This window comes from Scylla paramamosain, chromosome 20, assembly GCF_035594125.1.
Source record: "Scylla paramamosain isolate STU-SP2022 chromosome 20, ASM3559412v1, whole genome shotgun sequence".
In the NCBI taxonomy this organism is placed as follows: Eukaryota; Metazoa; Arthropoda; class Malacostraca; order Decapoda; family Portunidae; genus Scylla; species Scylla paramamosain.
Genome location: NC_087170.1, coordinates 21,085,831 through 21,100,904, shown reverse-complemented (window position 1 = coordinate 21,100,904; position 15,074 = coordinate 21,085,831). Strand labels below are relative to the sequence as shown.

General features: G+C 42.6%; 2 protein-coding genes across 9 annotated transcripts in view; one reads left to right on the top strand and one right to left on the bottom strand.

Moving 5' to 3' along the window:
- Positions 1–15,074, top strand: part of LOC135110606 (dipeptidase 1-like) — a 125,574-nt gene that overhangs the window by 60,669 nt on the left and 49,831 nt on the right. The window lies entirely within an intron of this gene.
- The window catches only part of LOC135110609 (UDP-glycosyltransferase UGT5-like), an 88,455-nt gene that overhangs the window by 71,636 nt on the left and 1,745 nt on the right, over positions 1–15,074 (bottom strand). For all 6 annotated transcript variants that reach the window (XM_064023124.1, XM_064023121.1, XM_064023126.1 and 3 more), the window contains one exon: positions 13,703–13,795. In XM_064023124.1, the coding sequence (XP_063879194.1) occupies positions 13,703–13,786 (84 nt within the window). In that variant the 5' untranslated portion in view covers positions 13,787–13,795. The remainder of the gene's footprint in view (positions 1–13,702; positions 13,796–15,074) is intronic.

Genomic DNA, 15,074 nt, shown 5'->3' with positions numbered 1-15,074 from the left:
GAATACAAAGGAAAGAGGAGGTAGAGGAGGAAGGATGACGTAAGAAACCCGTGGAAAAAAAAAAAGAAGAGTGTGAGGTGAATAAAAGGAAAGTTAGGAATTGGAAGGAGTGAAAATAGAATCAGGAAGGAAGTAGTTGAGATGATAAAAGAAGGAAAGAAAAAGGGAAAGTGAGGGGAGGGTAAGAAGAGTAAGGAAGTCTTGGAAAACGAAAAAAAAAGAAAGAAAACGAAAGAGGAGTAAAATAATGAATAAAGCCGATTCACAGACGGAGTGAGGGGAGGAAATAGGCAAAGACGACGAGAAATAGATGAAAAACGGGAGGAGGAAAAAGGAAAGACATGTAAAAGAAAGTAAGAAAAATAAGGAAGAAAAGAAATTTCAAATGCGGCAAGAAAGTTGAGAAGAAAAGGAGATATAGACTTCTTCAGGATAAAAGGGTGAAAAGTCAAAGACACAGAACACAAATGAAAGGAAAAGGAAGGAGATAAGTAGGAGGACTATCTGAGAAACGAAGAGGATGAGGAGGAAGAAGAGAAGAAGAAGAAGAAGAAGAAGAAGAAGAAGAAGAAGAAGAAGAAGAAGAAAACACTTAAGGGCCTCTTCTCCATCTCGTCCTCCTACACTGAAGACAATATGACCCTTGTTTTATAATATGAAAATGGAGATGAAACGATAAGAAAAATCTGAGACTTTATCGTAACAAACTGTGTTGAGAGAGAGAGAGAGAGAGAGAGAGAGAGAGGAGAGAGAGAGAGAGAGAGAGAGAGAGAGAGAGAGAGAGAGAGAGAGAGAGAGAGAGAGAGAGAGCCCATTCTCCTGAAACATGCACATTAATTATTCCTCCTACTTCTCCTTTTCGTTTTCCTAGTCCTTCCCTTTTCCTTTTCCCAGTCTTCCTCCTCCTCCTCCTCCTCGTCCTTCAACAGTAGCCATGCGTCACTGACTGAGCCTTCTTTCATGCGGTCCGTTGTCCACAAATTTTTCTCTGTCCCCTGATGATATATTTCTCTCTCTCTCTCTCTCTCTCTCTCTCTCTCTCTCTCTCTCTCTGAAATCTTCGTATACTGGAGGAAATTCCAATATTCTCTCCTTCACATGTCGACACAGTAAAGAGAGCTCGTCCATGTGTTTACTCTGTCCTCTTCCTCATGATTCTACTTCTCTCACTTCCTCTTGTCCTCTTCCTCATATCTGTAGTCGCTCTCATCCTCCTCCTCCTTCTCCCTGTCCTCTTCTCCTCTGGTTCCTCATCCTCTTCCTTCTGTTACTCATTGCCTTGTCTTCTCCGCCCCTCAGGATCAAACACACCCCGGCCTCCCCATTGCAACCACAACAGTCTAGTGGGGGACTCATGTAAAACGGATCACACAGAGCCGATGACCTTTGTGTGTGTGTGTGTGTGTGTGTGTGTGTGTGTGTGTGTGTGTGTGTGTGTGTGTGTGTGTGTGTGTGTGTGTGTGTATGGACAGAGACAGAGAACCAGCTAGCCAGATAGACCAAGACAGACAGACAGAATGACAGAGACATTCAACCAGACAGACAGACAGACAGACAAGAGAGACAAGCAAGTAGAGACAAGGCAGAGACAGTGTGTGTTTGTGTGTGTGTGTATGTGTGTGTGTGTGTGTAAATGGTTGAGGTAGACTGACGGACAACACAGAAAACGCGTTCCTATCAGGACAGTTCGCTCATTCAGACAACACCAGACATCCCAGCCAGACACTGCCAGACTGAAACATTTTTTGAATCCTCTGAAATGCGAGTAACACTGCATTACTCCTCAACTTTCCATTTGTGCCATTACACGTTGCAACAAACAAACTGATCTTACTATAACTTGAGCGAGCCGTAATTATGAAAGGAAGTTGATAATGGAGTTAGTGACCCTCTGATTTTGATTTATGCAACGAATATCTTTACAAAATATCTGAGTGACCTCTCTGATCCTGAATCCTGGAAAAGTCACGGACGAGAGAGCGTGGCCTTTGAAACGTGCCTTCACAGTCCGATTCACACGCACTAGATGTTTCCATTCACCATCGATTACGTGGGTGTTCTTCACTGACCTGCAGCGTGAGTGCCCTGCTGGTGACTGAAAGACGGGCGGTACTGGGCACTTTAGCATCACACCATAGTCTGGTGTTCGCAATTAAATATTTGCACGGCCCCTTCGATCCCCAAGCCATGAAGAGTTGCCTCCTAAACGAAACAAAAAAGGGTCCTCTATAATTGTAGATAAGTGTTTAGGCCTGTTGATAATTGATAGGGCTATAGATGAATGAAACAGACTTTTAAGAGCACAGGGTACTATATAGTTTAAAGATGTTTGATAAATTTATGGAGAGAGATGGCAGATGGTAGCTTTTAAGTACTCAGGAGTTGCCAACTAGTCTTTTGCGGTTTTCTTCTTTTATTTTGTTATGTTCTTATCTCCACATAGAAAGAAAAAACTGTATACAGTACGTCCAGACAGTGGAAAACGGTAACAAGATGAAAAATTGACGAAGTGTTTCTTCGGAATTTTGTAAGTTAAAGTTTGTTAACAGCTGAAAATATAATCCTGTCTATTCTGTATTAACCAAATATTTCGCAATACCTTTTTAGCAAGAAGTAATACCAAACGTAAAATGCGCATCGTGAACGTAATGTCAGGAAAGTTTTACACAATGGTATTACTTTGTCCTCGGCACAGAGCATAAAGTGAAGTGTATATACAGCCAGAAATTGTTAATTTTAGTGACTATCTCGTTCTGCTAGAACATTTGCAGGCTGCAGGTTATTGTTGCACCAAATGCCGTGCCGAGATGAGAGAGAGAGAGAGAGAGAGAGAGAGAGAGAGAGAGAGAGAGAGAGAGAGAGAGAGAGAGAGAGAGAGAGAGAGAGAGAGAGAGAGAGAGAGCAAACTTTCCTTAAAAGAAAGCAAAATTGTTCCAATCTCTTCATTTTCTATAATGTAATCAAACAAATGCCCTCGATTACTTATTTCTTCTCTTATAAAGAAAATCAAACATTTAAGACACAAGTGGGACGGAAGAAACGAATCAGGAAAGGAGGGAATGAAGGAAGGAAGGAAGGAGACAGAAAGCGAAGATGGAAATTGCAGGTCGCAAGTCTGTGGGTGTAGAAGCAAATAACTAGCGAGTCACAGGGGAGATTGTTCCTTTGAAAACATACGCGTCTCCTTCTGAAGTCTTCTCGTTCCCTTAATTGGCGACCCTTCATCGTGGCTAGCAAACAAGATGCTCTCTCTCTCTCTCTCTCTCTCTCTCTCTCTCTCTCTCTCTCTCTCTCTAGGGCAGCGTGCACGACAGAATCCGAGCAGAGTGCTACAGGAAGGGCGGTGCTAGAGTCAGAAAACGCGGGATTATGGTCGCGAGTACAGCAAGGAGGAAATGGAGTAGTCTGAAATGTGTGGGAAAGATGGAATTGTGGTGTGCGGCAGCTGTGAGGTCTGTGGTGTGTGTGTGTGTGGTGTGGTGTGTGGCGGGTACAGTGAGGGTTACAGTGTGGGGCCTTCCGTGATATGAACTCATTCCCCAGTTCCACATCAGGATCAAAAATACCCGTGATGAAATGTTCGACATGAAACAAAATGTGTAAATTATTGAGGTATAAATGATATAAAATGTCACAAAAAATATCTGCACCAATGTTGGTTTCTTTTGAACAGAAAAACAAAATACGTATTATTACTATTCTCCAAGGTTAGAACGTCCATGATAAAATTTCCGTCATTAAGCGTAATGTGGAAATTATGCAGGTATAGACAAATCCTAAATAATTAAAAAAAAATAAAACAATATATTTCTGAACCAAAGTCGATTTCTTATGAATAGAAAACACTTACCATCTCTTTCTCGACGAACATACGTCTCTTTTTTGCTGCACAGTAATTTACTTATTTTATTCATGGTCAATTCTTTATACCTGAGATCCCCTCCTCAATTACTGCAAAAAAATATCAATTTACTTGGGATCGGAAATGAATCAGTGCGCACACCGCCGCTCCGCGAAGAAAAAATATTTATTGCCTTCCATTATTTACAACGTCAAGCCTCCCTCGGGATAAATGAGTCCACATGAAACATAAATTTAATGAATAATACATTACCGACGTGGGGGCGCGGGACGGACAGGTAAGCTGGGAGGTAGGGAGAGAGGGATGGGAAGAGGGGAGGTGGGGGGAAGGGAAAAAAAGGAAGGATTATAGGAAAACTATGCCTATATCCTGCGTACCGGTATTGACATAAACAGCACGCGGGCGCCTCCATAGCTTACACACACCCCCTCTCCCTCTGGCGTCCCTGTAATCCTTAAATCTCCGTCTTCTTAAACCCTGCCCCCCCCTCTCCTCCAACTCGACAAGACCACAGCCCCGCACCATCGCAGGCTCCTCTCCGCCTGGCATTTTCCTGCAACCTATATTTATTTATTCGCTTCGTTTGCTAGAGCTCCATTCCTTCTAGATTGACGCTCTTTATAACCTTCCTTGCAGCCTAAACATACATTATCTTTCTTGATGTAATAATAATAATAATAACAACAATAATAATAATAATAATAATGGTGTGCAGACATGGCGCGACTGCTGTTATTGGATAGGATAGGAAAACCAGGAAAAGCAATTCGATTCTGTGGTTTCCCTTCATCAGTGACGAATATGAACAATAACAAAAGTAATAATAGCAATGATAATACAATGGTGGTGATGGTAGTGGTGGTTAGTAGTAGTAGTAGAAGAGGAGGAAGAAAAAAAAAAACGAGGCGGAAGAGAAGAAAAACAGCCACAACAACAACAACAGACCACTTGTTTACCACCAGTGTCGTGTATTATGTACCACTTGTAGTCTTTCGCAACAAGTCCCCACAGGAAGAAAAACACGCCACACGCACGCAAACACGAGGGCAGCGGCGCGGCGGTGGCCTTTCACGAACCAAGACCACAGACTCGTAACTTCTCGACTCAGGTCTGTGCTCGCGACAAGGTGAACGGAGGCAGGGAAGTAAAAAGCGAGACTCGATCCAAATATAGTCTGTGCTCGGCAAGAGAGGCCACGCATTGCACTTTTATTTGTGAATTTGTTTTTGAAAATGTTTTATTCATCGATGCTTTAAAGGCGTCAGGAAAATTATTTTTAAGCAGGAGCATAGGTTTGGTTAGGTTAGGTTAGGTTAAGTTACGTGCTTGTGCTAATACTTTCTGTAGGCAATGTTTGTAGATCTGAGGTAACGTCAACAACACTACCTATCCTACCATCATTACTACTACTATACATACAATTATAACAGCAAAAATAAATAAATAAATAAATAAATAAGCAAATAAATAAAAAAACAAATAAATAAATAAGTAAATAAACACAATTGATAAATAAGATAAGACTATTAACAACCACAATTCGTGACAAATAATATATATACTATTAAAATATATACTACTACCTCTTTTTTTACTAACACACACACATCTCACACACACTCACAGATGAAGAAACCCCATTACTGCAATGCGCGAGATCTCGTAGGATTTTGAGGGAACCTGGTTATTTCTTTCGTCATATTGGGTCTCCATCACTTCCTTTCCCTCTTACGCACTCGACTTTGCCCACCTCCCCTCTCTCTCTCTCTCTCTCTCTCTCTCTTAGTCCTTTCCTTTAACTCCCTCGCTAACCAAAGGATATATATAATTAGTGTAATCAAGTATTTCCACGAACGTGAGAGAGAGAGAGATGATGAGAGAGAGAGAGAGAGAGAGGAGCGAGAGAGAGAGAGAGAGAGATGAGAGAGAGAGAGAGAGAGAGAGAGAGAGTTAAACAGACTGGCAGAGGACTAAGAGACAGACGGACAGACACACACCCACACACACACAGGCAGGCAAACAAAACAGACTCAATCTCTTCCGTTTTTTCCCTAAGGTTAAGTAAAGCACACAAGTGGCGGGAGCTGCAGGGAATGATTAGCGCCCCCACAACAGGCCAGTCATGGTGGAAGGTATACCTGGAGCCTGCAAACTCCTAATTGAATGCTACAACTTTCTCTGCTTCCTTTGCTCGCTGCGTAAGGGTTAATGAGAGTCATGTTTGCGCCGGAAATTCAACTTCTTTTATCAAACTATTAATTTATCGAAGGGTTCTTAGGAGCTTACACTTCACGTTAGTCAGCTTAAACAGGTACCGCGAGGAGCAGCACACGATGATTAAACGGTGCACTATTTGATGTGGACATGACACACACTGTACCATACGGTCGACATCACGCTCGAAATGCTGGGTAAAGGCATGCCACTCACTGCTGGTATACCCTTCCTTCACCGCCCCATACCCACCGCCGCACCCGACGCCCTCTAGGCTTGTCGAGGGTATGAGTGGTAGGTTAGTGGCAGCCAATTACTTATTGCGTGATTCCCAGCGAGTGGTGCACGATATTTTTTTTTATTAGCACTGACAGGCACACAGGAATTGTGGGTAATGCTGAGTGTTGAGCGATAGGCGACGGGGGGCACAGCGGAAGCAAAGAAAATACGTAAGAGAAGAGTTAAGGAAAGAAAAGGGAAAGGGAGGGTAGGGAAATTTAGGGGGAGGAAAATTGGAAATTGTTTGAGTTACGGCGCAGCAGGAACAATATCATCTGGCAAGGACTACAGGAGTGAGAGGACGCCAGGTACTGCGCCTCGTTTACACTGATACACCGCAATGAGCTGAGCCTTCATTCACACCTTTCCAGCTTGAAACATCACATCACTAAGCCACCAGATGAGAGAGGCGAGATATAAATGACAGAAGAAAAAGAACGGAGGGAAGATAAGAGTATGGGAGGGAGAAAGGAAAGAGGAACACGTTCAAAAGACAAAGGTAATGAATTGCATCCTCATTGTCAAGATACTGTACGCCCATTACCAAACCAACAAGGATAAATGTATATCTCCCCAACAGACAAAGGGATTCACTGATTGCATCCCTTCCTCTTCATTTTGCGCAATAAATCACGTAGCGTAATATCCTGAAATAAAGTAGCATAGTAACCGAACGGCTTCTCTTGCTTGAAATCACCTGATATAATTTGTAAAAGTAAAAAAAAATCGTATCTCTTACTTCACCCTCACCTGCCTAAAAGCGAGGCATTCGTTTCTCCTCCCCATTCATCAAGTATTGAGAGACCACCATCCTTTTTCATATTTCACTAGCGTACTCACCAGCTACTAATGCCTATCCCTCTCCCTCCTCCTCCTCCTCTCTCCCTGTGCACTGCCATATTTCAGCCGAGGACAATAATTCACGGGACTAAACACGCGGAAAGTCACCCTGTCATGCAATTTTTACAGGCGACGGGAGGAGTCACAAAGGAGGGGACGCGAGGGAGGAGATGAAAGAGGTGGGGAGAGGCATAAGTTAAGCTTCCGTCTGAACACAACTGGAAACCACTTTATTCACCAGCGAGGAGTCTTTTAATGTTTACTGCTCAGCCAAACGCGTTGATGCCTATCGGTGGTGGTGACAGGAATGGATCAGTAAGGAGAATGTAGCGTTCTGGATGTGGGAGGAACGAGCAGGTAATGGATGTGAAAGGAATTGGACGTGAAATGGATATGAAAGGTATTGGCTGATAAAAATGGATATGAAATAAATGGAAGTAAAAGAAAGAAATGGATTCCAAATAAATGGCTCAATAAAATGATGGAGAAACACTCGATATGAAACTTGTCTTGTTGGGAAAAAGAATAAAAAAAAAAAAAAATGTGGGAGGGGGGTGCCGTGACTTCACGTTCACTTAAATACTGCAAAGAGCAATAAATATCAAGGCCAGAAAAAGAATATATATATATATATAGAACACAACGAAGAGCAACAAATCTAAGCACAAACGAAATACGTCACTTAACAAAGACTGCCAAAAGACACACATTAACTTCACGTAAATAAACAAGTGCAATAAATATCTACAATCAAAAATATGAAACCGTAAATCAAGAGACTCGTTCTTCCACAACTCATCTCCTCCTTGCTTCCACTGAGAGAGAAATCGGCGAGCGAGCGAGCCTTCCCTACAACCCTCCACGATCATGTCCATTGCCCAACTCCTCTCTCCACTCCTCAAACCTCCCAATTTCGCATCCCCCCTCCTCCACTCCACTCTGTACATGCACTATAGCCTACAGAAGGGCGGCAGACACTGTAGGGAAGGAAATCTAGTGGTTAAAGTCGAAATACATTAAACCATATCGTTCCCATTTCACTTTGATTAATACACAACCTGCAGTTTCGAGCCACAAGCACTGACTGGCAGGAAGGGAGAAGGAAAGGGAAACGGGGAATGGAGGAATGGTAGAAAGGGGTGAAAGTGAGAGAGAATAGAAGGAAGGATATGTCAAGGGGGAGAGGGAGAATGCAGGAAGTGAGAAAAAGAGAGAGAGAGAGAGAGAGAGAGAGAGAGAGAGAGAGAGAGAGAGAGAGAGAGAGAGAGAGAGACGAGAGAGAGAGAGAGAGAGAGAGAGAGAGAGAGTGGGACGGACGAACGGAAAAAAAATGAAAGGAGAGCGAAAACTGTACAAGGAAGAGAAATAAAAGAAAGAAACAGAAAAGGGAGGGAAATAAATGGCAGGAAAAAGGATAAAATAATGGGAGGAACTGGAAAGATGGGTAATAAAAAGTAGGAGAGGGCCGGACGGTTTACCATTTCTGGACTAACTGGGTTGCGGGCCATGCCATATACCGCACATATTGTTTATCATTGAGTATGGGCGAGGTGCTGGGAGAGACAGACAGACAGACAGGCAGAGTATACACAGAGGGTCCTTGCCGGTATGGAAAGCGTTGTGCAAGGATGAACGTGGGGGAGGAATGGAGAAAAATGTATGAGGGAAAGTTTATAGTTAGAGGAAAGAGAGCTGCAGATTGAAGGAAAAAATACGGAGGACTATCAAAAAAATGCCGTTTACATTCTCATAGGTTAAGAAATAGTTGGCAGTAAGAACAGAGAGGTGGTAAAAGAGTGTATTCTTCAACTTCCGGTTTAAAGTAAGCTTCAAAGGAAAGGGAGTTGTAGATAGAAAGAAAAATACTGAATAGGTATAAAAAAAAAAATTTCCTTCCTCATAGTTGGGAAATAGTTGACGAAAAGAGCAGAGAGGAGGTAAAAACTAGTCGATGATTGTGAAAAAAACGGTCATATATATTTCAGAGAAGAATCTTACCGTCATTTTTTTCTATTTTTTTGTCGAATTTGACAAAGGGAGGAAAATATTATATGAAGATAAGAGAGTGTATAAATGCATCATATCACAGACATCACTGGAAAAAATGTGGCAACGCAAATCTAATGAGACCAAAATGAAAGGTTCATTATGCGCACGTGGACGCCAGTGTGCGTGTGCGTGTGCATATGTGTGTGTGTGTGTGTGTGTGTGTGTGTGTGTGTGTGTGTGTGTGTGTGTGTGTGTGTGTGTGTGTGTGTGTGTGTGTGTGTGTGTGTGTGTGTGTGTGCGTGTGTGAGCGCGTGCGTGCTTTGATTTTTTAAAGGACATTAATATCCTTCAAGTTTCAGATACATCAAAACAAAGCTACAATGAAAAAAAAAATAAATAAAGAAAAAAAAGCAAATAAACAAAAAGGAAAGAAAAAAACAAACAAACAGATGAAGAACTGAAATTATGAAAAGAAAAATATATACAAATACCACAAGGAAATTATACGATAGGTGTGGAAGCTGAAGACCAAACTAATCAATCACACTGGCGAGGTCAGAGTCCCACCTGAGACTTCCATTAAGCTTAACAACAAAGTCCACCATCTTACAGACTTACGTAGGACTGCATGGAAATTCAGAAGGGAGAGTTGATGAATAAGGAGGAGGAGGAGGAGGAGGAAGAAAAGTGGAGAGTAAATGAAAAGAAACTGGAATAAGCACCAGAAGGCGAGATAAATTTTCACAAAATGCGATAACAATGAAATGTGTGGAAGAGAGAGAGAGAGAGAGAGAGAGAGAGAGAGGAGAGAGAGAGAGAGGAGAGAGAGAGAGAGAGAGAGAGAGAGAGAGAGAGGAGAGTTAATAATAATATACGTGTGATTAAGTGAAATATATCGCAGATAAAAAGAACATTAAATGGAATTAATTATTAGAGCATAATGTCATAATGGAAGCTTTGTGTACAGGAGAGAGAGAGAGAGAGAGAGAGAGAGAGAGAGAGAGAGAGAGAGAGAGAGAGAGAGAGAGAGAGAGAGAGAGAGAGAGAGAGAGAGAGAGAGAGAGAGAGAGAGAATTAAGCATGCAGATAAATGAAGCTCCCTTTGTCATTATTATTACTTCAGGGAAGAGGAGAAGGAGGAGGAGGAGGAGGAGGAGGAGGAGGAGGAAGTTTTATAAATTGAAAACAGCAACAACCTAACCTAGAGTGGGAAGACGACAGACAGACGGCAAATTTCCCACCAAGAATAATTCCATTTCAAGAGCGACGCGTTTCCGTGACATAAATAAAACCAGATTTCAAAGAGAGATCAGAGGAATAGAACCAACAAGAATGACGGAATAACACTCCATTACCAAGCCATTGCTCAAATCCGGAGTCGAATTTATGTCTGTTGAAGATGAAAAGCATATCGTATGAATTGATTGCCTGCGGCTTGAACTTTAAAAATCCTTTCCCGCATGAATAAACTGTGAATGAAAGACACACACACACTGACTTGTATTATCCTGGCCATGAAATTTTCCTTTTGTCCCTAAGCTCTTACAGACAGCAAATACATATTATAAGGAGTATAATATAAAGAAATTAATTTTTATTGAGGTTTAAAATAATATATTAATCCATCACAGTAGAAATCAGGAGCGAAAGCTGTAAGACATTCTCTCTCTCTCTCTCTCTCTCTCTCTCCCTGTGTGTGTGTGTGTGTGTATGTGTGTGCATGATCGGAGGCCTGAGTTGTGTTTATCTTAGTCATAATAAACTTGGCTGGAGTGACTGCCGCCTCCGCGTTCCCTGAGCTTAGTAGGGGCGGCGACAAAGGGAGCGAGTGTGACGAGGGACGAGGGGCGAGGGAGCGAGTAAGTGAAAGTTAAATGGATAAGTGAAAGGCAAGGTATATATGGAACGGGAGGCTTTAGTGGGATAGATAAAGGGAATGCGTGGACCTGGAGTGGATAAAAGACTGCCCAAAGAAAGGGAGGGAAAAATCTGAAATTGAGATAGCTACGTAGTGTGTGTGTGTGTGTGTGTGTGTGTGTGTGTGTGTGTGTGTGTGTGTGTGTGTGTGTGTGTGTGCGCGCGTGACTTTGACCTTAGCAGAAAGCAATGAACCCCACTCCCATTCACGCTGCTTCTGAAATATCTAAACACTGCCAAAATCTTACCACCCACCAGAACTCGAGGCCTGGGAGAAAGATGACTATGCATGAGGAGGAGGAGGAGGAGGGAGGGAGGTGAGAGAATGGAATGGACGGAAAGTTGAGGGCGTGAGGGCGTGAGGGAGGGAGGGATGCCGGGGGAGAGAACAAGGGCGTAGTGAGTAATAGTGCAGCGGTCTGGAGGCAGCTTCGTTTCGGCAGAAGTTGTGAATAAGCTGCGGAGTGGAGGGGCGAGGGTGGAGGCGAAACTGATACGTGTGCGTGGCCAAGAAAACCAAGGAGGGAGTTGGGATTAAGTGATATTATTTTTCTTGTGATATTCCTACGTAAATTCATATTCTCTCTCTCTCTCTCTCTCTTTCCCCATCATCCGTAACCGCACACTGCCCTGTTAGAAATCCAACACTATCGGTAAAAACATGCAACGCATCACAAACGAACACACAAACACCAGATTGCGCTTCATGTACGACACATATGGAGGCGGGAGGCGGGAGTGGCAGGAGTAATGGGAGGTGGTGCAACCAGGCGAGGGGAGCGGGAAGGGGAGAGAATGGAGGGGAGCGAAGGGGGGAATGGTGGATGGAGGGAAAGCGAAGGGAAACGGGGACGATTGAAGGGGGAAACGAAATATAGAGAATTTGAGAGACTCGTTAAAAAATGCAACAGTGTGCGTGTGTCGGCATTCGTAAAGCTGTATGTGTGTGCACGCGCGTGTGTGTGTGTGTGTGTGTGTGTGTGTGTGTGTGTGTGTGTGTATGTAGTGATCCCTATACGGAACGTGGAACAAACACAACATGTCACGGAGAACGAAACTAAACAGGGGAATAGATAGACAAACACCTCTATGTGCCGTAGGGGAGGTCTCGCCCTTCATCACCCTAGGAACGATGCGTCATCAAAGGCCTGAGAGAGAGAGAGAGAGAGAGAGAGAGAGAGAGAGAGAGAGAGAGAGAGAGAGAGAGAGAGAGAGAGAGAGAGAGAGAGAGAGAGAAACTTCAGGAAAAAAATATTAGGTTACATGAACGCAGGCTTAAATAAAGATTAAAGAGCCTACGAACTTTAAGAGGCACCTTTAAGTAATTCTTATTTACAAATACCCCCCTAAATATATCCCAGCATTTATTTTTTTTTGTCTCACGAATGAAATTACACGAGATGAATTTAAAGAGGGATAAGGAAGATACACAAAGCGAGTGGGTGGAGAGGGTTAGGGGCAGGGGTGTTGAGAGAAGGGCAGGGAGGTTTTGAGGAATGGCTGGGACAGGAGCACAGGGAGGAGAAGGGGATGTAAACCGTACGAGGGTGAGGTATTAAGGAAGAGGAGTATGATGGACGACAAGAATGGATGCGATTAGGAAGGATGCAAGGGAGAGACAATGGGACAAGAGAGAGAGAGAGAGAGAGAGAGAGAGAGAGAGAGAGAGAGAGAGAGAGAGAGAGAGAGAGAGAGAGAGAGAGAGAGAGAGAGAGAGAGAGAGAGAGAGAGAGAGAGAGAGAGGAGGAAGGAAGAAAGCAGAATAACACGACGGATAATGACGAATAAGGGGAAGGGTGGAAGAAAAGAGACATAAAGATGACCCTGATTCAACACACACACACACACACACACACTGGTTGACGTGGTTGTGGTGATGAAGACAAAATCAAAGATGGAAGAACACCACATTGAAAAAAAAAATGTATATATCATGTTTTAAAAGGACGCACCATCGTACATTATGAAATAGCTGTTGGCCTGCTGTCTGTCGGAATGCTGTCTGTCTAGGGATCTTGTGTTCTATTCATTACTGGCTTGCAATGCTGTGTAGTCCACTGACCCATTTTGTTTAGCGTGACGTCAACTTGAATGGGACACTGATGGACTTTTTCGTGGTTACGTGAGCGTTAAATGTGAAGGACAGCAATTTCAGGGTATTTTGTTCCTTTACTCTTCATCAAGGGAGTTTTTACGTGAATTAGCGTTCTACCATCCCGAACTAGTGATGTCGATTTTGTTGTAACGCCATAACATAGTATAAAAAGTCGTAATAATTTGAATTCGTGCACACACACATGCAATTTGCTCACTCATTAAAGCAGGCAAAAAATGCTGGCCTGCCTCTCTCGCCGGGTGTCGCGGTTACAATTCCACGATTTTTCATCGATGAATTGTGACCGTGACGTGAGATAAGCCCACATGTCTCCAGACGACAGAGTTCGAGTCCCATTATGAAGGGAGCCAACCACTACTCACACCCTTGATGTCTACGTGAATATACTGAAATGGTTAATTGTTTACTGCAATTGACGGAACTGAAATACTTGAGAAGATAAATATTTACAATATTTATCTACTTGATCACACAAGCATGTTTACCTGAGAGATGTGGGGTTTTCGCCTGAAGTGTAAGGAAGTATCGTTGAGCTTGACCAAAGGGCGGTTCACAGCCGAGGGCGCCATTGCTACACCCTGCAAGATGAAGATAGTCGTGAGTCATTATAGTCCATCCCTTAATTTAGTGGAAATGCTACATGCAAAATGAGCAGGAATTAATAAATATAGCCAGCTTTTTTTTTTTTTTTTGCCTGATAATTGTATAGAGCTGTTTCTGAAAAGTGATTAGTAGAATGCCAGTCTCGGTTAATTAGGCATGGCATGTGAAGCTCAATGCGTTTGATAATTGACGCATATAATGGATCTTTAATACTGAATTGTAATGTAGAGGGAGAAAACGGCTGCTGCAGAGGTATTATGGCTTCAAATGGAATACTTAGTGCTAAGTGTTAGGAAATATTGCGTTATTCCTACTGAAATGGAAGTACACATCAGTTAGTCAAATAATTTTAAAAGCCTTTCTACATTACACTTTTTTCTAATGATTCCCTTTTGTATTTTAATTTTACTGCGACACCGGACAATTAACAGCACCAGACGTAATGAGTGAAATATTTATAAACATCTGCAAAGAAGGAAGAGATGGAAGGAAGAGACGACAAAGAATAGATTTTGCAATTTCTACTCAGCTTAAAGATAGGAGGTGGCTGTAGAGCAAGTAAAGATGTCCCAGAGTGATTGGTAACGAATGAAAAATGTGGTAAATAGCAGCCAAAGGGTTAACCACAGCCTGTAATGTTTGGAGCTCGATCAGGAACCACCATCACCACCACCACCACAACCACCACCACATGCCACATCTGAATCACGACCCAGATACTAAAATGTTCGCCTCTAACCAGCGAACATATGGAATAAAGGAAAATGTGCAATATGGTATAATTTGAACTATAAATAATAAAAAAATCTTGGGAAAGGAAAATAATTAATTAAACATTATTCGCGTAGCAAAATAATATAATTAGTAGAGAAAAACAAAAGTAGGAAAGATATTTGCGTCCATTTATTATTATTATTATTATTCGACGGTGGAACAACTTAAACACGCCTGTCTTTAGAAACGTACAACTAACTAGCGAGGCTTCACCTTTATGTGAGCCAATTAATGTTACAGCATCACACCTTTGAAGTGCGCAATGAGTAGCACCCTCTAACTCAGACTAACCTAACCTAATCTAACCTAATTTAACCTAACCCAAGACCCGTGCATGGCTGAAACTTTACTTGGGTGAGACTTGCTACAGGTAAAGGTGAAGGAACTAGAGACGTGTGGGTCTAGACTCGTGAGCAAGGTCTTAATTTGTGGTGGTGGTGATGGTGGTGTGGGCAATGATGATGATGATGATGGAGGTGA